This window comes from Apus apus, chromosome 4, assembly GCF_020740795.1.
Source record: "Apus apus isolate bApuApu2 chromosome 4, bApuApu2.pri.cur, whole genome shotgun sequence".
Lineage (NCBI taxonomy): Eukaryota > Metazoa > Chordata > Aves > Apodiformes > Apodidae > Apus > Apus apus.
Window position 1 is genome coordinate 59,171,722 of NC_067285.1, and position 25,426 is coordinate 59,197,147.

Here is a 25,426-nt window from a genome sequence, read left to right on the forward strand (position 1 = left end):
GTCTGTATGACGACTCACTCCTATTCAAGAAAGGATAAACATTAAGCCATACGTTAAGCTTTGGGAAAAGTGCCTTAGAATCAGCGGCTAAAGGAAAAAAAGCCAGGTTAGGAATTAGGTAAGAGCTGAATTACAATTGGTGCTTTATGTCACAGTAACTGAAATTTCCATGACCCTAACTTTAAGTTTTCAGGAAATATAACTGTTTTATTTACACACATTTAGAGAAGAGTATCAATGCCACACAAGTCCCAGTAGAAATATAGAATTTATTTCTCTTTACATTCAGACAGCAATATATTGCAGATTTGAACATGCCATGTCTTTTATAAGTGACTTATGGATCCTATGTTTACAATTGTGATAGCTGTGGCTAGCCCAGATCAACACCAAAAGTGCTTCTGGAGTGACTCCCTCGAGATCTTTAAAACATTAGCAGCAATTTTTGCAAAAGGGTAGTCTTGAAAACCAACTTGATAAAAATTCAGCTGCTTACTGTATCTTACCTTTAGAGCTCCAGACCTCAAGAAAGCAATTTTGACAGTAGCAGTGGACAGGGAGATTGAGGACTTGCCCCTTATCTTCCCTCGGGTAGCAGTTCTCAGTAAAGGCAATACCAGGTTATAAGGCCACCAAACTCCTCATGGTCTGTGAACTGTGCTTTTGGCAGGGCAGCTCCTTTCTCATCCTGTACGGTCTGCAGTCCTTGCTTCCCTCCCCCACCCTTGCACATCCAGGTGCAAGCTAAGCAAAGGTCAATCTTACAGTTCTGACAACATCCTAAAACATACTATTTAATTAATCTACAAATACACATTGGGAGCAACAGGAAAAAAGACAAAATTGTTATGTTTAAAGCTTCAAAGTACCGTGAACATGAGGTATTTTCACAATCAGTGTCCTGACACCATCTCTTCAGAGTACTTCCCTTCACCCTTACAAACTGGGAAAAGCTGTGGTTCTTTTTTCCTTTTGTCTCTTAACTCTCCAGACATTCAGCACAAGAATACCGGGAGCTGCAGTGCATTATCACATGAAGATGGGGAGGGGCAGGGGGGGTGAGAAGAGTGAAAGGGAGAAAGAGATAGAGACACTGCCCTTGGCAGGCTCTGCATCAGTCATATAGAAAATACACATAGACGTGATGAGGGATTTTGTTGCTCCAGAGTTTCTGTGGGTTTGTTTTATTTTTAAATTAAAAAACATTACTCCTGCTAAGGCTGGTTGTGCAAAGTTAGTTTTCAAAAACCACCATTCAGTCTGACTCTGTTCCTGTAGACACACTTCCTATTGATCCATTTCTCACTAGCATCTTGCTGTAGTTTTTCTGCTGTTCTTCTTTGAAAGAATCCTTGACTTTTGCTCGTTTCAGACCTCCATCCCTGGAACAGAGTGAGAAAAGTAACCCATCATGATTGTTACCACTATTGTTATCAAACTATGTATTAATTAACTATATTGGGGAACTCTAGAGTCCTGACCTAAAAGATTTAGAAAGCTATTCTTCAGAACTTCTGTAACATCCAAGTTTAAGCCTGTTTATTAAAACATTTACCTTAAGCCATAATGTTTAATGCAGTCCAAATTTTGAGTTTAGCCCATTAAATCAGCCTACTCATGTTGGTAACAGGTTGAACCTACCACAGAAATCTTTGCTCATCTGGGATGGTATTTCCCTAGACTGTAGAGGCTGTCAATCCTGTGCAACACCGTAATTGTCTCTTGCCTTACATCACGCAGGGGCCTAGCTGGGCCTCACAGCTGAATCCATTTGCCTGTTCTCTTCATCAGAATCTTGCTCTCAAGTTTGTTTCATACGGTCCTATGAAATGTAGGCATTACACTGCTACTTACTGAGGCAGGACAAAGTCAGAGGAGAAAAATCTCAAGCCCTCAGTTTTATTTTTTATTGTCAGTTTTGCCAAGTAACTTCACTTCTGCTTCTTAATCTCAGCATGAGTCTCAACATGAGAAACAACTCTCAAGGGGTCCCCTTCAAAATCATAAAGCCTTTAGGCGAAACTCACTGCATGAGAGCTACATGCTCCTAAGACTTTATGAATCTCTTATTTTTATTTTCATGCACACACAGAATCACAGAATTAGGGGTTGGAAGGGACCTCAAAAGATCATCTACTCCTAATGCATGGGGCAGACTGCCTCAGCAACTCCCTGGACGGACCTTTGTCAGTAACCTCAGTTACCTGATTTCCTGATCCAGGGCCATATACCTGTTCTGTAAGGGCACACACGAAGGTGAGGGAAGGCGGGAGCAGGTTTGCCTGTTGCCCCAAGCAGGGACTCAATTCCAGTTCCCCTCTTCTCTCAGGTCCTCTGCCTCTGCCAGGTGACATGAAGGCAGAGGATCCTCTACTTCTCGTGAAGCCTCCACCTTAAGGTTTTGTCTCAAGGATGGTAGGGTATTACTCACTCCATCAATTTATTTCTCTTTCACAATCCCAGATGCTCCATAGTCTTTCCACCTCCTCTTTCACCTCAGCCACTAGGCTGAGTGAATCATTCACCTGGTCACAGAGCATGCAGGTGCTCTCTCTGCTCTCCTCCAATACAACTGACAGGCTGAGACATTCTGTGCAGCCAGAGACTCGGACAGCTGCATTCTTGAGAGGGAACTCTGCCTGGGTTGCCACTGTCCTCCCAGCAACAGTTTTTGCCTGAGTGGATACTATGGCTAGGTCCTCTTCAAGGGGGGGCGGGGACAATCACTAGCCAAGTTCTTATCTTGAGCCAAGAGGAGGCCCATACCCTACTCCACTCCTGCCTGTGCTAACTCCCGCACGAATTGCCGGGCCAGGCCCTTCAACCACCCCATGCCCTGTTTGCGGCTCCTGGTCACTGCGCTCCCCAGAGGCTGCTCTTCTACCTGAGGTGGATCAGGCCACCCTCTCTTTGCCTCTGCCCACAGTGAGTCAGAACTGCCGCTCCCCAGAAGCTCTCACTCCCTGCCCAGGAACAGGGGCTGGGACTGACTCCCTCCCACTCTCTCCATTTCTCTCTCTCGTCTTCTCTTCCTCAGTTTTGCCAAGGGTTCCTTGTGGTTTAGCCACTGCAGAAGGGATCCACCAGCACCATCCCTCACTCTGGTGTCCCCGGCCTCAGTGGCTTCACCAAAACGGCTGTGCATGAGACGTTACTCACTTGTTTTCTTCTGAGTGGAATTAAGTTACGTCAAATGTCATCTATCACAAAGCCAAGGCAGGAAGCACCTCTCAATCAAACTAACAGCAGACAGTTTGTGAGTCTAACAAGTGTATCACTCACCAGGGAAGTTCAGTCAGTCCTCCTTGGTGAGCAATGGCTGACCTCACTCTGTTGGCAAACTGAACAGCATCTTCATCTTCCTTCAAGGGTCATAAATTCAACATAATTAAAGCAGAAAGAAGTGAATTGAAACAGACTTCATAACACTTTTCATCTGCTGTCTCATCAAATTAGCTTACTGCCAAACAATCCATCCCATGTTGTGCCAGCATAACGCAATATTTCAATGTGATGACAATTTAGCCCTTTCTTCCCCCGAAGTATTAAAATTAGGGGAAAATTTTGCCCCAACAGGATGGAATGTTAACCGCATTGCCACTGTGAACAGCACTGTATTTACCGCTATCCTTCAGATATTTGATACGCTGATGATAGTACCATGCTGCATCAGAAAAAGCTAAGTCCAATCAAACAAAGTCAACACTAACAGAAGTCCAGTATAAAACTCTTATTTGGAGGCATGGGGTAAGCAGAGGTTTTGGGGGAAAAAAGAGTAAAAAGTGGCACTTGCAGATACAGACAGGTTCTTAAATAGTGATCAGTCAACCAGATGCTAGATTACCTTTCTAACCATTGGTGGCAGGTACCATACATTGCAAACAATGGCCCAGCTGGTCATTATTCGCAGCAGGTAGCTCACAATGTTGTATTTGCTGCTGTTCCAGAATGCATCTCCAAACTGAGGATCATACTGTAAGGGATCACAAATAAAAATATACAATTATAAAACCACATCCTGAGCTATATCAAAAGAAGCGTGGCCAGCAGGACATGGGAGGCAATTCTCCCCTTCTACTCTGTTCTGATGAGACTCCATCTGGCTTACTGTGTACAGCTCTGGAGCCCTCAGCACAGGCAGGACATGGAGCTGTTAGAGAGGGTCCAGAGAAGGGCCACAAAGATGATCAAAGGGCTGGAGCACCTCCACTAAGAACACAGGCTGAGAGAGTTGGTGCTGTTCAGCCTGGAGAAGAGAAGGCTCTGAGATACCTTATAGCAGGCTTCCAGTGCCTGAAGGGGTCCTGTAGGAAAGCTGGGGAGGGGCTTTTCACCAGAGAGGACAGCGATAGGATAAGGGGTAATGGTTGTAAACTGAAAGAGGGTAGATTTAGGTTAGACATCAGGAAGAAATTCTTCACCATGAGGGCGGAAAGTTGCTGGAATAGGTCGTCCTATGTGTTGCACACATGTTGATGCACACTCCCTGGAGGTGTTTAAGGCCAGGCTGGATGAGACTTTGTGCAGCCTGGTCTAGTGTGAGGTGTCCCTGCTCATAGCAGGGAAGTTGGAACCTGGTGATCTTTAAGGTCCCTTCCAACCTTAACCATTGTTTAATTTCCACACAGACCACCACAGCCTGTCTCACATCTGAGGTGGATGCTTTCAGTCACATGCCAGCACAAAAGAAAATTCAGAAGTGACTTGTTTGCTTAGAATGAGGCTTTAGAAAAATTAGCCTGCACTTATTAGTGCCGCTTATGATTCCATGACAGAAATAGCAGAAGATGTCACCTATTTGCACAAACAGCCAAGGCTACTATAAGCTGCACATTGCTCTTGCCTTAAGCACTGGGAAGGAGTAGCTGGATCTCTCTTCCTTCCATCTTTCTGAAAGAAGCAGCTAACCCCACCATGCTCTGTCAGCCAGCCTCTACAGGCTTCTGGACTTCACCTCATTTCCACCACTTACACTCTAGGAGTAATCCACAGCATGTAGCCAGTTGCCAGTGCTTTCATCAGCAGCTGTACTGAGACAGCTTCTTACTACCCTGACAAAAACAGATCTCAAACTTTGAAATTCAGCGTTCAGCTATTTTCACTTACTTTGATTGCAACTGGATAGATTGTCCCTCCTATTTCAAAGCTCCCCTTCTTGAACATCATCACAGATGTATTATTTATGCAGGTACCTGTCCCAGAAGAGAAACAGAAGTAATTACTTCACACAGCCTACCACATTTCAGGAGCAACACTACATCAATGTACAGGTCTTATATTCACTGAGGAACAAATGCAGGCCCTTTAAGAGTAACTATCTCTCCCCTGTTTGCTTTCATTCTTTGCCTTGTGACTGACTCCCTGAATGAAGCCAGAACACATGCGAGACAAAAAGCACAAGGCTGAGGTTAGACCTGTAGGACAGTGAATTAATATTCACAAGGCAAAAGAAACAATTTTCCTGTTCTTCTGCCTACAGCTTCTGCTCAGAGACCCAACAGCCATGGACGATATTGTGTTGTCTTTGTGTAATCTCATATTAAAGATGAAAAATAGGAATGCTCTAATAAAATCTAAGCCAGAGGTGAAAATACTCAACTGAGCACCAGAAACCATGAAAAGAGAACAAGGATGAAATCTACACTGAATGGAGATAAAGAGCAGTTCAGTGTCTTACCTTCTGGAAAAATTAAGATTGGGAGCTTGCTTTTATCTGCCACATGTTCCCTGAGTCTGTGAAAGCAGAAAAAAAGCTTGAAAAACCACTCCTTTTCACTCTTTTTTCCCCAGGCAGGTACACTAAAAATATCTTTACATATAATAGATTTCTTTGAAACCAAAGCCCTTTACTAGACATACATTTTTACCTGCTTTCCTGCTTCTGAGAAACCCAAAGCTTTGTGCAACCCATCCCTTAGGCCACTGGCATTACAATGAGGCAATATCCTGTTTTCTTTCCTCAATTTTCTTTTATTAATGGGAAGCCAACAGAGGTATGCCATTTAAGGGAGTGGAACATCTCCCTTATGAGGAAAGGCTGAGAGACCTGGGTCTCTTTAGTTTGGAGAAAAGGAGACTGAGGGGTGACCTCATCAATGTTTACAAATACGTAAAGGGTGAGTGTCAAGAACATGGAGTTAAGCTTTTTCCAGTGATGACCAGTGACAGGACAAGGAGTAATGGATACAAATTGGAGCATAGGAGGTTTAAAGTGAATATCAGAAAAACTTTTTTTACTGTGAGAGTGACAGAGCACTGGAACAGGCTGCCCAGAGAGGTTGTGGAGTCTCCTTCTCTGGAGACATTCAAAACCCGCCTGGACGCCTTCCTGTGTGATGTGCTCTGGGTGACCCTGCTCTGGCAGGGGGGTTGGACTAGATGATCTTTCGCGGTCCCTTCCAACCCCTATGATTCTATGATTCTAAGTCAATCCAACTAACACTGGTGGATTCAAACTGCCTAAAATTGCGTACATAAGAACAAGTCTTGTGCAAGGGTCAATCCAGGCTCTGACAAATTAACGAGCTAAGTAATTAACTTAAAAAGAGGACTGCTAAATGTCTACAGCTCACATTTCTTCAGTAGCACCTGGATGACTTGTTAAAGCTGTCCTGCTTTAACAGATAGTGAAGAAGTTAAAGTGAAGAAGTGAAGAACTTGTCAAAAGTTCTTTGAAAATTCAGAATTTCTGTCACTGCACTACAGTGTTCATGGGTATGCCTTTGCTGATATTCTGCAGAAAACTGTGTAAGCAGCTCAGTTTTATAACTAGACACATTTCTGCCACTCACCCAAACAAGCAAAGCTTTTTATTGGTAGTGACTCACAATTTTAAATCAAGTAAAGACAGACCATGTAACGCAGAAAGCCCATGTTTTCATCAGTATTGCTCTTCAAGAGAAAGTCCCAGAATTTGAAGCATCTTCACATCCTTTCAAAATGTATATTGGAATTAATGAAATATTAGTTTTTAGACTGATGGCTACCAAAGTGAGATGTTTTGTGACAGTCTGCTGCAATCCAGACCTTACCAGAACTTTTGGATTAAATCATTTCACCCTGTATAAGCTTTTCAAACTTTCCTTGGGGACTTAGGAACCTGACATTTTGACAGCAGCCTACTGCACCAAAGCCCGCACAAGCAAGCATATTTGGGTCATTCTGAATGATCCAGCTTGCTGCATACCACCCCTTCAACTCACTCCAAGAACTGCTGTTGAGCCACTGCTGCACAGATTGATTCCATGCCTACCTACACTTACTGATTTGCAGCACCCTGCATCATTCCAGCCTACAGTAATGTGGCTCATATCCCTGTCATTAGTATTTATAAACAGCAGTGGTCACTTAGAATAAGACAACTAGATATGGCTCCTGCTAAAAGAAGATACTTTTGTAAATGAGCATTTTGCATTCTTGAGATCCCAAGGTTTCCCGTTCACTGCTTCCTGTTGCAACCTCATCAGATTCTTGGGCTTCTGTCTTTCCAAAGTTTTAATTCCTCACCGGGGTCTTTGATTGTTTAATGACTCTTCAAGGATTTCGTACCCGGGCATGGCCTCCCAGACACTAGCAGGTACCAGAGCTACACAACCCACACCTCACCTTTTTGTCACTAGATGGCGGTCTTTTATTTCCGAGCGTTCAAACCAGACGTGAGGACAGGCCTTGACCGTGGCCCTCTGAATAACTCCCATTAGTCCACCGTGAACCTGGCCAACCTGCAAGCCCAACAAGGTACATCAGCCTATGAGACAGCTGAAAAGCTCAACTTCCTCTCCTACATCCCCCTCAAAAAACAAAACAACAAACGCAAACACACTGGAGACTGCAAACCAGGATTGGGCAGTGCCCACAAAAAAATGCATTCACATTAAAGGATCTAGATGCATCTATAGAAGCACACCCCAAGTATTCCAAAGAAGAACAACGAAGCTGGTGAAGGTCTTACAGGGAGCGGCTAAAGGAACTGGGGTTGTTTAGCCTGAAGAAAAGGAGGCTGAGGGGAGACCTTATCGCTCTGTACAACTACCTGAAAGGAGGTTGTAGCGAGGTGGGGGTTGGTCTCTCAAGTCACAAGCTATAGAAGAGGAGGAAATGGCTTCAAGTTGCATCAGGAGAGGTTTAGATACTAGGTCCAATTACTTTACTGAAAGGGTTGCCAGGCACTGAAGAGGCTGCCTGGGGAGGTGGTTGAGATGTGGTGCCTCAGGACATGGTTTAGTGGTGGATTTGGTAGTGTGCTAAGCTAACAGTTGGAATTGACGATCTAAAGGTCTTTTCTAACACAAACAACTCTATCATTCTGTTTGACCAGATGAAGAGCATATCACTGACACTGCCAGGACAGTAACCAGCTTGTAACCTGTCGACCGACTTTAATACAATTTGTACTTTTCTGCACTGTCTAGTGCTCAAGGTAACATCTCTACTGTGAAAGTTACAGAATTCCACAACCAATACCCTGCAATCTTTCCCTTTCCTAGTCTCTCTCCCTCTGCTGTGGTCATCGTGGATCTTCTCGTACCATTGCATAGCATCCATCATTTGTCAAAATAATTGCATCTATCGGTGATGTGTGGTTGGCAACACAAATTCCTCCTTTCTGGGGTTTGTTTTCCCTGCAATTACAAGATTTTTTTGTTAGACTACTAGTGCACTAAGCACCACATTGAACACACAACAGTTCATAAAGCTGTCAGGTGAGTCAGCATCTAGTGTGACATTAACCTGCAGGTAGAAAAGAGCTGCCCCACTTCACATGGGATACTCAACAACACACAGAAATCTACACATGCTTTTGCTATCACGTCAACTCACTCACTTGTTATGGTAATGGATAGTACCAGACAGAGCTCTGACAAGGATGCGCGAGCATGTGAGGTGGACCAGTTCACTCAGATAGTTTTTCACACTGAAAGAAAACACAGGCATCTGGAGCATCCTGGAAAAGCAGCTAGACACACACAGTATTCTCGAGCCTACTCAACACAACTCAGGGCTGAAATTTTCCTGGTACCCTGAAACAGAGGGTTATTCCCAGCTCTACCATGCACTTGCTGGAGCAGGTTAGCCAAGACATGTCATATCCTTGGTCTCACTTACCTAGACAAGGCTGTAATCTCCTCATGGTTTTTTGTTTTTTTTTTTTAATCCCAGCACTATTATCTTCCCTACAATGCTCCCTTTGAGTATCTCATGACAGCAAGTGGAGCCCATCAAAAATCACCAACCTCAGTGCCAAGGATGGCAAGAAGCCAACCTCAGCCCATGTTCAAAACATCACTAAAAGCAAGGTCACAAGTTTGTGGGTGGAGCACACTATCAGCAGTCTATCACTTGTGAAACCTGTCCAGTCCTAATCTTCAATTGTTTGCTCTGATGCAACTTGGCAAGTTTGTCCCCCACACACCACACACAGTACTTACCTGCTGTTTGGCAGCTGTCCTACCATTGTTGTCCCCACAATCATTGAGGTAATCCCAATTGCAGCAAGGGTAAAGCTACAAACAAAATAAGAGAGTAAATAAAAAAAAAAGCAGTTTTGCTCTACTACCACTATCACTTTCTCCTTTAAAAAGGAAAGGGATTGCAGGAATCGATTCTTCCTCAGACACCTGACCTCTGTATCTGCTAATGCTGCTTATGGGTTAAAAAAGCTGAGATGACATTTCCCAAAAAAACACACATTTATGGGTTCCCAGACTGACAAAATCCCTCTGCCCTCGAGCTTACCGTAGGGGCAGCAGGAAGCAGTACCGCACTATAACCCCAATGACCCACACAATAGTCAGCCTCAGGCTAATGTAGTGGAAGTTGACATTAGTCCTTGTGAGGAGATTCCAAGAGACCAGCTCTTCAGAGGAAAACCTTTGGGTGACTTCATCTTCCACAATGGCCTCAAACCCTTTTCTGCAGAAGTAGAATATGTCAGAGAATTCGAAGTCCACTCGATGCAGACGTGCAATTTCTTTCTCCATAGGTGTTTCATCTCTTTCAATGATACCTTGGGAATGAAAGGGTAACTATATGAGTAAATAATTCTATATGGTAAGAGTCACTCTCCAAATCATTCACTGCTCTACATCACTCAAGGTGTCCATCACTCAAGGTGACTCAAGGGTCAGAGTCCCTCCTAAGACAGCAAGATCAGATAAGTAGTTGAACACAGCATACTCTTCAGTAGGACAGTTCCAGCTCCCCTTCTTCACATAAACACCCTGATCAGCATACATATCAAGTTATGTTGGCTACTGAAGGTGAAGAAAGAAGGCAAACCCTTTCCCACCATCTGACAAGTTCTCAAATCAGCAGTTTCATCCAAGACCATCTCATGCCTCCAGAGGAAACCAAGTGAGACCTAAGCCTTTCCATTCCCTTCTCCTAGTACTCTGTGTATTTAAAGGCATTCAGTTTCCTCCATGCAGGCTTCCCTGTCCCCTAGACCCTTATCTTGTCAGAAATTCTGGCATTCCACAGCCATATTCAGATGAGACGTGCTCTACTGCTACCTGCTAAAGCCCCATACCACAACAGCTACCTGACATCTGTTCATGGACCAGTTTTGAACCAAATGCACCTCTGTCCCTTCACAGCACAAGTCTTTTCTATAAACACAGACAGGACCACATTACTTATTTTAAACAAACAGAAATAACCTCCAAAAAACACAAAGTCAAAGAAAGTTGTGCCTAGAGATGCCTTGATACAATTTGATTCAGAACTAAGTTGTGTTTCAGTTGACCTTTGCCCACATAATGCCTGACAATAGAAAAAAAAAAACCTGGACAGTTCAGAATTGCAGTACAAATAGCAACTACTCCCTCTCCTCCCCTCTTTTTGCTTTTTATGCTTATCGTCTGATAAGTACCACTTTCTCACTAGAGCTTTCAAAGGCAAGGACAAACTGTGTAAGCTAAATATAAGATCAAGTAGCTCCTTTCTGGTAAGCAAATCTGGCTCCAGAAATTGATGACTAGAGAAATCTAGAATAGCATTTAACCAGAACAACCATCCCCTGAGACATTCAACCAGGATTACAGAGGTCCAAGTTCAGGTTGCCACTCTGTCAGATAGCCTCTGACAAACTAAAATCTCTGTACTTCTATGTTGAGATAAAAGAATGGAAAAGGAGGAAGCACCCAACTGCTCCAAGCTACTAGGCACTTTCCCACAGATAAATACCTCACAATGTAGAAATCTGCAGCCCAAGATGTCTTTCCAGTGGAAAAACTCAGTGCATATATTTGCTGGGCAAATGACACACAACATTTAAATTACAAGTTATATGGAAAGTCTTTGTCTTGCACCATAGCACACATATGGGATAACACAAGAAGCTCCTAGAGACAAGTCCCACAAATGACTGAGACCAGCACTAAAGAACAACATGCAAAAGAGATGTCACAAAACTTCTTAGCACCTTCAACTCTGAACTTGGCAGCCACAACTTGCAATTCCACAGGCAGACCATCTCAGTGCATTCTCCTATCATTAGCCTATAAATACAAATTGTTTAAATGGCACACCCAAATACACACATGTGCTTCAGGATCTAAATTATACAAAGATGCATAACATCAAACATTTAGCAGGATGGACTACACTTGTGTCATATTTCAAACCCAAATGAGAGCTCTAGTTTCTGGTTCAGTTTTTTTCTTAGTCTCTTAAAACCTCTAAACTGTGAAACATCCAGGATCGCTGGCAAGTCAGCCCAACCCGCCTGGTCCGTGCTGCTGCTGGGGTGAGAGACAGGTCATAGCCAAGAAGCTGGCATGGGGAACTCTCCAGCACCCATCACAGAAGTACAAGTGCCACTCTTCTTTCCAGGTCCCAGGAGAACTGGTAACACCTCCTCCTTATCCAACCCCCAGTTCAGCATCAGTCAAGCAGTTGGTTCCCCTGGCTCCTGCTTCTTGGCTGAAACCAGCCCAGGGTTCAAGTTTAACACACTGCTGGCACAGCCAAGGTAGGACAGCTGTAATGTTTTGCCTCACCAACCTGCATTGTCATTGTCACACAACACCCCGGTGCACATACTGCCTTGCAGCTTTGGGACAAGCTACTCAGAGCCAAAATCTCAGCAGCACTTAAAGATACAGAAGTAAAATTTAATGGCCTGTAATCCCTTGGCCATAGGCAGAGGTGAGTTTGCCAAAAGACAGCTAAAAGGAAACATTATGCAGGAGTACAGCAAACATCACTCTTGACCAAAAAAAGGCATATCCACTGCCTTACTCAGTGTCATAGCACAAGCAGCCAGTCATTGAGCTCACATATTCCAGTCAGCTAATTACACCAGGCTCAAATTTGACACTATCTACTTACAGTTACATTACTTGCATAAGCTTTTATTTTAGTAGATACCACTTCCAAAACTGACTTAACAGCATTTTTGTGTTTTTTTAGACCCATCAACTTGAAGAGGACTACCTTTCGACACAACGAACACCCACCCTGACAGCTGAGAACTGGTTATTCAGCTGCAATGAGATAGACACATCTAGCCTTCAAGTACCTGCTCATCTAAGAGCCACCATTGAGCCCAGCACATAAACACACAGGTCCCTCTCTTACACAGAGGGACCTTGAGGTGACAGCACCTGGTAATTTCCCACACAGCAACTACACCAACCAACATTTTTCTTGTCACACCACCAATGCAGAGGCATTGCCTGCCACTTCTGTCAACAGATGTGAAATACACTGGATTGGGTACTGCAGAGAAAAGTAGCATCTCCTCAGTCATGCTCTCTCATCTTTCATATTGAGGGACACTGGATTTCAAGGTCTTTGGGGAGCACAATTTTTGCTCTGCCTGGGAACATGAAAACTTGCTCTTGCACCTGCATCTGCAATGCTCCCTTCTATCCTGACCCACCTCCAAGTGAGGACTATATGGTCTGGAAAGATGGAACAAGTGCCACACATTCACCTTCTGTACCTAACATGCATATGTGTACACACAAACACTCACCTTTACCCTCTTTTAATCAGCTACTCCGCAATTCATTATCACAGGGGAATTTCTCCACCCTCAGTAAATATTGTGTAATGCAACTGTGCCTCTCTGCCTGCTCATGTTCAGTCCCCTAAGGGGATGCCAACTGCACTGTTAGACCTACCCCTGCCCTGATCCTCAAGTACTTTCATCCATATACAGACACCCAGACTGCTAATCACAGGGCCCTATGCTGAAAAAGCTTCCAAGAGCAACATACAAAGCAAAACTTGGCACTGAAAACTGCGTCTCCTGTGCTCCCTAGACATTCCCAAGTACGGAACAGTTAGGCTCCAGCTTACTACAGCAAGAACCACCTAGAGTGGGAAAAATTTTAATTTTAATTTCAAATACAAAAAGGACAATAACAAGTGTGCTTCAGACAACTCTGTGACTGTATATCCCCACCCACAAGACCACTTGAGCACAGCCTGCATGCAATGGTCTATATGAATTACATCTGGTAATTTGTACTATCACTAAGGCTTCAGAAAGTGGAGTGCACTCAGAGCAGTCCAGATTCCGAACTACAGCACACAGTAGCACTATACACCCCTCAGCCACACATACAGGGGAAATAAATGCTTGTAGTTTTATGGAAAGATAGCTCATGGAACATAATCTACTAGCCGGATCCTCTTTCCCTTTACCTTTCTTTGCTAGAGAAGAAAAAAAACCTACATGTCAGAATGATCAGTTGTCTAACAAGACATGAGATCCTACTGTGCAGCTGAAGCTAAAGCAGCACAGTTGGATCTCTTAACCTCTTACTGATTCATGACGTGATGTGACACTACAACCCTTACAGGAAGAAAAAGGGGATCTTGCTGCATCATTGTGACACAAACAGCAAGACACTGACACTATTTGGAGCAATCACTCACCTTCCATTCTCCTCACCCCCAAAAAAACCACTACAACTTTCAGGACACTGGTGAGTAATACAGGACATACTTTTTCCCAGCCACATTAAAGCCAGCAATTAAATAAGACAATTTTTCATTTGTTTTAAAAGCTGCTGTGCAATACCTCCAGTTTATTATTACAGTTGCTGACAGTTGGATCTGCTGCCATCTGAGCCTGTTTCATGCCTAGGCTGCAGATAATATAATACCAGAGTTTACAGTATTGATAAGGATACTCCTTTGGAGATGAGAGACAAGCAACCAGTACAGCCATTCAGTCCCCATTACTAACATGTTTGCATGAGCTAATTTGTAAAACCAGGTAACAATTGACTTGTCTAACTGACAAACTGATCCTGTTTCCAGCTGTGCTGCCTAACGAGGGAGTGCACAGAAAATGCTGACACAGCTGTCAAATGCAACCAAAAATCAGGAAAGCAACAGCAATACTGAGGTAGTCAAGAACCAGGAGAAAACCAAGTGCTGGCTACAATGCCTTGTTCAGCCTTCTATTTCCTGGGCAAACTCAGACTGCTCTCACTGTATTTATAACTCCTAGGTCTTACAGCCAACTCTGACCTAGTCCAGCCTACCACAACACATGCACAGTAAGGGTTAATTAAGATATAGTAAAAGAACTAATTTCAAAACTAGGCTAAAGGAAAAAATATGAAGCAACTCTTCAGCTGTCTTTCTACAGATGAGTGTAAGAAGTTTGTCTGACAAACACTGAGGTAACTCCAGGGAGCAAAACGTGAACAGCAGCAGACTGAAAAAAGGGAACAAGCTGAACACCACACACTTCCATCTACAGCAGCAGTCCTACAACAGAAAAAGCACTGAACTTGGGAAAGAACAGTGCTGTCCACTAAGCATTCAAATCTCCTCAGAGATTATTAAGTGTGCTCTGATGCTGCTAGGACCAAGATGGTTGGCCAGCAGCCCTCCAAGTTGGCCTAAAGACAGATTTCAAGTTCATATTGTAACCCAAAAATTTTTCTCAATTGAGAATATTCTCCATCTTTACCTCTACTTTGTTTTGTTAAATTTATTATTTCATATCCTTCATTTCCTCATCCTCTGATTTTTCAACCATTCAGTAAGAGCCAGTATAAGCAGCATTTCATTCTGCAGGAACAGTTCTTGTGCCAGCAGCATTGCAAAACAATTAGATGTAACAGTTCACTTGTAACCAACCCACCTCTTCTCCAGTTCTCTTATGCACACATCTAACTTCTCCATTTGAAAAGGACTCAGTTCTTCTACTTTAGATCGTAAGTCTTTTCAATTTTACTTTACCCCAAGCTCTCACCATTAGCAGCAGGAGTCTTTAGCATCTGTGGCTGTGGCTTTTTGACACCTTTTTCTATCCGTTTAGTGGCCCACTGTTGAAGAGAGAGAAAATATTAATTTCACAAATGTAGCATTCACCGAAGAAAAAACTAATCTAAAAAAGCAACAGCTAATCAAAGACAGGTTGTGATTTTTAAATAATATCTTCAACAGGTAATCATCAGTCATCTTCCTCAGATGTGTCTGCAAACCCATACCCAGCTCCCTCCACAGCATTTTAAAAATAATTTAAAAAAATAAACCAAACAACAACAACAACTTAGTGCTGGTCGGTACTTCCCAACTCTGTTTGCCAGTCTTCAGAGAGCTGACTGTGCTTCACAGATGCTTCAGCTGCAGTTCAGACACCCAGCACCAAGAGCCTGATATGCATCCATCAATCAGCCTTGCTGCTTGCCCACCAGCCACCCAGCCATTGCCACATGGGAAGGCACAAGAGACAAGCTAGACAACAGCGCCTGAGCACACAGCACACGTCCACAGAGTTGACAGACACATAATAACTCAGCTTGTCTTCTGTCAGAGTAGTTTCACCATACTGAAGCAAAAAAGTCCTAACTAGGTTAAAATCGAACTGAGGCCTGCACACAGCTAACTCCACATAAAACCAAAGCAGCATTTGCAGCCATGGGAAGTCTCATTTAAGTTTGGTCTCAGTCTAAAGAGGATTGCACCCAAGAGTTTTCCAAGCTGAACAAAACTGAAACTTCCTTTGACTCCGCTGATTTCTTACCATTTTAGAGCTCTGAGAGGCAGAAGAACAGGCCAAATCACTAGCTGTATTGTACAGCTGCAGAGAGCCCCTTCTGTTGCCCTGGGGAAGGGCTGCCAGGTCACTGGGGTTAACCTGCTCTTTTCTAGTGGGTGGGCTGGGAACATGAGATTGAAATAGGTAATAAAGCAAACTGTGCTCTTCCTAGCAGCTCTGCTCCCTGCAAAACTCAGTGGCAGAACCACACCAGCATCAGGAGCCTTCCTCTCATTTCCAGCCCTCAGGGGGCTGAAGCCAGTTTAACTTGTTCTTGGGCCAAAACAATTTCTTGACCTTCAGCTGACTCAGTTCCACACAGTGCTTTTAAATAGCCTCCTACGTCAGGCTTCATTTTTATTGGGTCAACAATTGCAACCCCATTCCCATTCTACGGCCTGCCTGTGATAAGAGTATGTCTTCTGGCCTGAATCTTTCCTTTCCCTACACTGCAGCTTCACAAAGGGAAGGAAAGCTCAGCTGAAGAGGACTGAATTTGTGGCTCCCTGTTATGCGCGTTAACTCCTCCCCCACAAGGCTTAATCCTGTTTCTAGGAATATTATTATAATCCTCATTTCCAAGACAGATGCCCTGGCAGAAATGAGTTCATATCAAAAGATCAGGATATTATCCTGGTCAAACCTTAATGAAGTAAACAGTATCAAAGGCCTACCTTGTTTTAACAGCATACAGATGGCCCTTGCTGGGCTGCACAGAAAGAATCCAGACCAGTGCTAAACTGGTTTCCATTTCCTGCCTCCAATAGAGCTATGGGGCATTTGGGGATGAAGTTCCCTTTTGAAGGGTCAGTATCCTAACTTGTGGAATTATCTCCACCACATAACCTCCCCAGAACAGCCAGGACTGCTTACTGTATCAGGTCTTGCTGAATCACGACCTACTCTGTCAATATATCAACTTGTTTTCTCTGTTCTGCTGCTGCTGCTAAGACAATACCTGCTCCAGGAACTAATTTTACCTATATGAGTAACTCAGTACTTTATGGCTACACATCATCCGCGGAAGTCCTATGGCCATAAAAGTTCCGGGAAAAATACCAAAGCAAAGCATTGTTCAAGGAAAAAACTATTCACAGTATCTCCCTTTTTTCTACTAAATGAATTTGGGGGTACAGGCCAACCAGCAAATACATTGACTAGATCATTCTCTGACCAGACTTGAATCACTATATTCAACAAATTAAAAATCTCCATAAGCAGGTAAGTCACTTATTACATAGAAGAGTAAAAACATGCTTGATTAATGTACTCTATCATATACAGTAACTGAAAAAACACACCCTTCCCAAAGCAGACAGAAATTGCAGGGTCATGTAACCAAAGTAAGTTCCTACTGCTAGATGCATTTATCATTTAAAAGTACATTCCTGCTTCCGAAGTAGTCTGACCTTTGGTCCACAGAACTCCAGAAAGCAACAATACTCCACTCAGGGGACAGGGACAAAGAAAAAGACTGGAGAGGATAGTTTCCTTTGCCCTCTACCCACACCTTCCCAGGACACAGGAGCACTACCACAAGCTTGACACCAGTATGGCATCTTGTACAAAGGTTGCACAGAGTGTTCCAGGGGACAGCTGGCTTGTGCTCCATAAATCAATAGTGGAGGCAGTTTTACTTTTGATGCCAGATCTCCCAGGGGATTTAAGCATGCTTCATAAAACCAGCAAGGATGAGACCAGCTCCTCCTTTTGCACCTCCTCTTAGGCAGAAGCCTTTGGGCATTCCTAGAGGCCTACATCTACCAGATGGTAGAGTAAGCCAGTTTTAAGTCCTCAATGCCAGTGCCCTTCTTCCCTCAATCCATTATATTTCCAAAAACTATGCATGTTCCAGCAACCAAGCAGCAAGATGTTTTTCTTTACTTTATCTAATCCTTCCGCTTATTTTCAGGCACCCAAAATAAAGGCATCATCAAAGCAAAAAAAAAAAAATGATCTTTGATCAAGCAAAAAACTTGTTTATATCCAGTTTGCAAAACAAAAGAGACATCTCATGCAACAATGTGAGTAATTTTCCTTCCTTCCTGCTGGCTAGGGACTTGCACCATTCATTGCCATTTCAGCTGGTTTCCATGCTAAAGAACAGCAAACAGAGGGGAACATAATGTGTCTGTGTATTAGAGATCAAAAAGCACAAAACAAAATCATAAGCCATAGCCTCCATTCTACTTGGTAGATTAGCAAAAAGTAGACTGGCAGGTCTTTTGGATTTATCACTTTCCAGTAATATTGACACAAATCTAAGTGACCTCTCCCAGTTTTAATGCTGGTGGTCATCAGGCAGTCTCAGAGTATCCTGGTGTAGACATAAGTCTTTAATAGGGACTCCTCAAGCAGTTTTGAGGAATGAATATAGAACATCAGGCTTCTGAACAGATTTAAAATTATTCTGCAGCTGAGGCTACCCACTAAACTAATATGCGAAGTTAGGAAATCACATGATCACAGAAACTACACAAGCAGCACCACAGGTCTGATTTTGAAATTTTGGTATTCCAGCTGCTCAGCACAAAGTAGCCTAAATGCTTTAAACACATAAGGCACAGTCTGAAAATACCATACTTCATTAGGCAAGTAAAACATGTCAGCCTTCCCCTGAGAAAGCTTCCCTCCTCATCCTCATAGGAAAGGCTTCTTATTTATCAGCACCTTAAAAACACACACAGCAAGTCAACAGCTTATACAAAATTGCCAACAGATCAATTTCACTTATGCAGCACTAAGCAATACCCAGATACAGAGACCTAGGCAGTATACTATTACAAAAGATGTCAAAAAACTTATCTCCAGGTAAGATAGCTGCCAGATAAGCAACTATCTCCAAAGCCAAGCTTGACATGTTGTTTCATGAAAGCACATCTAGATACTTTGTTAGGATCAATCACAAGTCACATTTTAGGAATGCCTTAGGGACTTCCCCTGCTTCCCCACAGCAGAGCTCTCCCTTACACCCTGTTTATCACCTTTACATCACCTCTGGCTTAACAGTAATGCTTGATAATTATTCAGAAGAGAACACAATTACTGATGATGGCTGACATCTGTAGTCATATGGAGTTAGATCACCTGTGTTCCCCTATTTAAAGGCACTGCCAGGTCATGTTCAGAGCAGAAGTTTATATGTCAGTTTAGATGAGCACTCCTTGCTGGATTCTCTCCAAACCTCAATAACAACAGAAATATTTCATAGCAACTCAAACACAATCCTACATTATTTAATGCAGCAAACCTTGCATGCCAATTATTGGGTTGTTTTGTGTGAAGAGGAGAGGAAAACACCATCACCAAGAGGAGGAACCATTTCTGAATGAGGGTAAAGGGTACTCTGTGGTCTCCCATTCCATCTTTTCTTCATTCTGATGGAATACCCTTGTCGCTGCCTCCAAGCAGCTTTCCAAATTATTGTGCACGCACTAATTGTATAGCAAATCCTTCCTGATGGACAGGTAACCAAAGAACAACAGTGTCCAGCTTTCCAGGAAAACACCAAGAGCATCAGTGACAGAAATGCCAAGCAGCTTCTTTTAAACGAGCTTCACAAACTGTTTATTAAAGGCAAGCTCTGGATACAGCTGCTGTTATTTTTTAACAGCATTTGCTTATCAACAGTATCAGTGTTCACAGGCTGTGGCGTTAAGAGTAGTTTCAGATCAGAGTTGTTGACCAGAAAGATGCTGTGTTAATTAGTGATGCAACCCCAGCAGAGGGTAACCCTCAGTTCTGCCAACCTTACTTATGTGCAAGGAGCTTTAGGTATTAAACTGTGGAAAACATACACAATGGCCTTCATAGGACTGAGGTCTAGGTTAATATAGCGCAGGGATTTACTTCAAGATTATGCAGCAGATTTACTAAAATACTATTCCAAAAGTCACTCTGAGCACTGTAAACAAGGGTGTGCCATTCATATCGGGCCCATCTTCAAGACATGTTTCTTGTTAACATCTGAGCTGACAGCTTTCAGAGCTACTCTCTCACTTCAGAGCTCCCCATTTCTCCTCTACCCAGCAGCCCTTGAAAGATACTAATTACACAGATAGAGCACAACAATATTTGTCAGCAAAGCTTGCTTCAGAGGTCAGTGAGTTAAAGAGGAAACAAGTCAAAAACCCGCAATGATTCACCCATTCATTATTATCTTACGCATTCTCCTTTTCCCTTCCCCGCCCTTAGATGCAGCACCACATTCAATCCTGATGGCGGTTTGTAGGAAGAAGCTGCAGCCTGTCATACTTGAGGCAGTACATAGCAGCCCATCCCACCTACCCTGCCCAGCCACAACCTAGAGTTTGACCACACGCACTGAAAGGTCTGTTTTTACTCCACAGGTATATTATTCTCAAGTTTAGGTCCATTCACATTGCCATGGTCACCTGCAACACAAGTAACTTTGGCTTTACTGCGTAGCTACAGAACAATGTTACACTCTTGTCTAGCAAAAGCACGTTCCCTGCAGGGCAGCATAATAAGATCCTTTAAGTTGCTTCTGTTCCAAGGGGCCAGTATTAAACTCAGATGAATCAGTTACAGGACACGAAAAACACCTGTGACTTCAAGCATCTGTCATGCATTACAGAACAACTCGCAAAACCAGCCACCCAAGAAATGCTTTCTCTGCTAACTGAAGGCCCACCATCAAAGAACATGCAGCCATCATTAGTCCAAGAACACACAATAATGTAATGTTAGTTTACAGCCAGGCAGTTTCTTAACACAAGTGTGTCCTAATGACTTCACTTCCCTCAGACTAGCTCATTTCTTAATATTTCACAAGTAACACACACCACACAGTTTAAAAATAAAAGAAACATTTTTCCCATTAGAAAAAGCAAGCAAGGCAGTCTGTACAAGTGTTGCTGACAACTAAACCCTACAATCCCCCAAAAAAACAGCAGACTGGAAAAAACTATATATATTTTAGTTAGTTCTTAAGGTGAGCTGCAATCTGTGAAGCAGAGTTCATCACTAAGGAGGGCTCATTGCTACTGCCAAATACACAGTCTAAACTAGTCATCCAGATTTTCAACAGACTGATGGAAATAGAGAAACTGAAAGCTCTATGGTAGTGGCTGCTCTGTGGGTATTAATGAAACACAAATTACTTTCTGAAAGGTGAGAGAGCTAAAATGGCAAGCTTGCAGAAGCCTTATCAGTCCCAATTCATAGTAGAGCTTAGAAAAGAGGCAACAGACTAAGACAGAGGAAAAATGAGATCAAGAAGTAAAGACACACTGAATTTAAAACTGGAAGCTATCTGATGAGGGTTAAAAACAACAGGGAGAAATGCAGCACACTGTGACGTTCACAGGAGGCAGTCCCCAGAATTTCAGCAATAGGAGAGGTTTCTGTGGCAAGAGATGTCACAAGAACCAGCATGGCAGATGACTAGCCCAGACTGACTCCTCAAAGAAACCGAACAGCTGCTAGAGATGTTTTTGTGGCAGTAAGCCAGTATTTTAAAAAACCATGCTAGCATGGTGCCAGAGACCTTACTATTAACACTGAAAGGGAAGTCACAGGCAGTTTCCTAAAGTTTGCCTAGTTCATAAGGCAATTGAGAAACAAGTTAATGTACTTCAAGGAATACCTACATAATGGGGGAAGAAGGTTTTCTAATAGCAAATGCCATACTGTGTTCCCCTGGTAGTAGCCCAGCTACTCATACTTTTCTGCTCTTTTTTCCCTTATCCTGCAGAAAAAAATATAATATAGAAAAACTATATACTCCTTATAAAGCTAGTCACCCCTAAGTACTTAAGGGTCAAATGCAACCCACAATGCAATCCAATAGAAGCACATCCTCAACACTGCTGTCTGAGCATGCTGTATTTCGCTTAGAAGCACGTGCTTTGCTGAGGCAGCCCAGCACAGAGAAAAAGCTATTGTGCACCAACTGATGTCCCTTGTCAGTAAAGTCAGATAGTCAAAGTACAAGAACACTTTGTTCCTAAAAGGAGCTTTTCCCCTCCCTTTTCTTGGACCACACTTGCAGCAGGAGGAAAAAGCTTCTGCCCTCCCAAAACAAACAGGAACAGATTTATTTTCACTGGCAGGAAAAAATTCAGACACAAGTCCAGTATCATCCTCAGCTTGCTCCATACCACAGCCTACACAACTGAACACCAGGGACTCATTTTTATATGCTTCACTTCATCCGACATGACAGTGGACCAGCAGATGTACCACAGTGAACTGCACACTATCCATCTACTAAGTTCCTGGGCTATGGTGACCGAGTTGACAGACTTGGACCCTCACAACTAGCATTAATAAAGCACATCTGGTTACTTGACAATATATGCTGTGCAGGAAACACTGTGTAGTCACTGTGTCCTCCCACTATGCCAACATGTGGGATATAAAGAGGCAAAGCAAGAGAGCCACTTGGGGGTGCACAAACAGCTGACACCACTTTGGTGACAGTTCCTGCAACTTAGCCCATCAAGGAGGCAACAAAGTCAGAAGCAGCACCATCATGACTGAGTGCTCTGAAGGCCTAAGAGCCCACCCTCTTAGATGGCCAAAAGCCCAAAGACAAGGGAGACCACATGGGAAATCCAAGGCTGGAAGCCAAAGAGGAAGCTTAAGGAAGCTATTAAGTTAATCACTCTGCTGAAAAAGGTCTCAGACATCAGAGACCGCAGCTTTCTACGACTCAACATAGCCACAAAACCAACTACTGCTTCTCAGGAGAAAGCTTGCATACTCAACTCAACAGCCCAGAAAATTTCAGACACTCTGGCAATTGCAAAAGGCTAGCAGCAATGTATTTAACACTTTCCATTGCTGACATGATTTTTGGCTGGGAAAAGTCACGTGCAACATGTATCTTCATGGGCTCTTGCAGATGCTCCTTGGAACTGGCTGGCAGACTATCAGCCTGTCTCTTGTCAGGCTGCTGCCCAAGACAGATTTGTGAGCCAAGGAACAAGAGAAATTTCACAACAAAACACTTTATCTCTGGGATTCTCACCATGCAGGTATTCTGACAGCAGAAAGAATTCACAGGCAAAGCACAGCCAAATTGAGATAAGTGGATTACCCAGGTGGATTGAGCTTCTTCACCCTCATGCAGCAAGCTCAACTAACCAGACTCTTCTCCTCAGAACACTTCTCAGTTTGTCATTGGCTTTTCTTTCTATATATAACAATATTTTATATATTATTTATGTACATTGCACTTACGTATTAATACCTTATATTTTAATATAATGAATGGCGTGTAATTCCAGAAAGTATTTCATGCAGAAGCAACGGCATCTCTCAGGATAAGCCATTATTTCCCCCCTGAGGCATCATAAGAGCTCTTACAAGTCACCATCGTCGATATGCTGTTAGCTGTTCCTTCACACTTCTGCCCAAGACATTTTGAGTTGCTTTTTGTTGCCCTATTTGATACAACTAAAAAATAATTATTAATAATCTAAGAATAAAGAATGTAAATTGTGGTCAATCACAGGTGAAGGTTAAGTCTTCCAAACAAGACTATCTTACTAGGCCATCTGGATTGCTCCCTCAGGCCATTGTTACCTTTACCTCATCAGCTTCTGTTCTCCAAAAACTGTTTTCCAGTAACAACTGCATCTTCTACCCTTAACAGTTAAGCTCATATCACTCAGGGCCCCAGAAAAGAACTTCAAGCAGGTTCATTCTCACCCAAATGCCTTAAAACTTTTAAACTTACGATGCATTTAACAGACACCATTTTTATTAGGTGGCTGATGATTTTTACTAGCCAAACCCCAAGGATCTTGAAGGCATTAACGCACACAAACTCAAGGTTTGACTGAAAACCACATAGAACAAGATTAAATTGGGCAAAACCTACTTTCCACAGTCACATATGGATGCATATTGCATTGCCACAGATTGTGCTGGATGTCGTTTTACTTTTTCTCGCTGTAACTGTTTTGTTAGTTTGGGTTCCCCTCCTCCTTGGAAAAAGAATAGTAAGACTTAAGCCAGACCATTTAACCCAGCCATTTTAAAAAACACTTCCTCACCACCACTATGACCTTCCGAGAAAGAATTTTCACGTACATGTGAACTATGCTCCACCCAAGAAGCAGCTCCTTTGCAAGAAACTCCCTTTCCCCAAGCATCTGGGGGAAGACAGTGACCGAGGTGGAGGACACACCGGACTCGGACGGCAGTCCAGGTCTCCCAGCATCAGCACTCTTGGCACTTGCCGGTGCGGGCCCTGGGCGCACCGCCAGTTACACCCTCCCAGAGCGTGACCCGACGCCGTTTTTCTCAGGTGGGGAACAGCTGACCCCGAGCAGAGACAACCGCGCCCAGCACAGGGTACAGCCTTAGGTAACAAGGTTTATTTCACGCTCCTGCAAGTTCAAGGAGCACACGCCAAAGTCTGCACACCCATTTAATTCACAGAGATTGAGATTTCTGCCTAAGGGCTTTAGCTGCAACACTGCAAAGAGACACAGACTGTGCCAGCCAGGACGTAGCAGACCCCCCCTCCTCCACCGCCCGGGCTCCCCAAGGCGCGTCGGGGGCACAGATGCTTCGCTGGGCTCCCCGGCCCCGGGCAGGCCTCACAGGCGGGAAAAACCCGTCCTCACGCCCCGATACCTGCCCACGGGCTTTCCCGTCCCCGCCGGGTCCGCCACCCCACGCGGCGCGGCCGGAGCCACCGCCGAGGCAGTTACGGCTCCTCCGCCCGCAGGGAACCGCGCCCAGCCAGCGGAGCCCGCCAGGTCTCCTCGGGAACAGGCACAAAGGTGCTGCCGCCGCCGGGCTGCTGAGCGCGGCCGGCGAGACGGAGCCGGGGCCGAGGGAAGGGGAGACAGGCCCAGCCCCCGGGGGGCCCCCGCCGCACCCCGCTCCCGGGCGGCACCGCAGCCCTGTGGAGCCCCCGGGGGCCGCGGGGCAGGCCCCGCGGGTCGCGCCCCCTCCCCGGCGTGTGAGGGCGGGCGCCCGGCGGAGGGGACGGCCGCCCCCGCCTACCTGCAGCGTCTTCATCAGGACCCACATGTAGGCCTCGGAGATGCCCAGCGAGATGCCCAGCGCCGAGGGCAGCACGATGAGGGCGAGCACCAGCGCCAGCCATGCCGCGACCACCCGCGCCGCCACCGCCCCCACGTCCTCCATCGCGGGCAGCGCCCGAAGGAGCCGCCGACGCCGCTGCCCGGGAAGGGGCGGGCGCTGCGCCCGCCGCCCTCAAGCCCCGCGGCCGCCCCGCTCCGCCCCCGGCCCGCCCCGCGGCCGGGCACGGGCAGCGGCCGGGCGGGGAGCGCCGGTCTGTTGCTGCAGGAGGCTGCAGGGAGCTGTAAGGAGCGTGTTAAAGCAGGTGTTTGTGCAGCGAGTGTCTTCTTGTGAAGGGGAAGAGGGGGTGCGCCTGGCTAGGGGAGATGGGGCTTTGCCTTGGAAGGTGACGCC

The 25,426-nt window shown here is 44.5% G+C and overlaps 1 protein-coding gene across 4 annotated transcripts; it reads right to left on the reverse strand.

Moving 5' to 3' along the window:
* Window positions 1-249: 249 nt before the first annotated feature.
* On the reverse strand, window positions 250-25,222 carry LOC127383604 (glycerol-3-phosphate acyltransferase 3). Of its 4 annotated transcripts, none has more exons than XM_051616789.1 (12): window positions 24,995-25,222; window positions 15,221-15,293; window positions 9,736-10,006; window positions 9,429-9,503; window positions 8,825-8,914; window positions 8,528-8,621; window positions 7,606-7,721; window positions 5,678-5,733; window positions 5,107-5,192; window positions 3,845-3,973; window positions 3,283-3,362; window positions 250-1,382 (listed from the first exon to the last, which is right to left on the reverse strand). In XM_051616789.1, exons 1-12 carry the CDS (start codon window positions 25,136-25,138, stop codon window positions 1,256-1,258), a joined length of 1,341 nt encoding a protein of 446 aa, XP_051472749.1. In that variant the 5' UTR covers window positions 25,139-25,222; the 3' UTR covers window positions 250-1,255. The 4 variants fall into 4 exon arrangements, with proteins under 4 accessions (XP_051472749.1, XP_051472751.1, XP_051472750.1 ...); XM_051616791.1 differs by lacking the exon at window positions 24,995-25,222 and adding an exon at window positions 24,620-24,876; XM_051616790.1 differs by lacking the exon at window positions 15,221-15,293 and having other exon boundaries at window positions 24,995-25,179.
* Between the last annotated feature and the right edge of the window lie 204 nt (window positions 25,223-25,426).

Coding starts and splice junctions, on each gene's coding strand:
- LOC127383604 (XM_051616789.1), bottom strand. CDS start 25,138: ATGGAGGACGTGGGGGCGGTGGCGGCGCGGGTGGTCGCGGCATGGCTG. Junction 15,294..24,994: donor TCCTGATGAAGACGCTGCAG/GTAGGCGGGGGC, acceptor TCTCTTCAACAG/TGGGCCACTAAACGGATAGA. Junction 8,915..9,428: donor GGACAGCTGCCAAACAGCAG/GTAAGTACTGTG, acceptor GTTTTCTTTCAG/TGTGAAAAACTATCTGAGTG.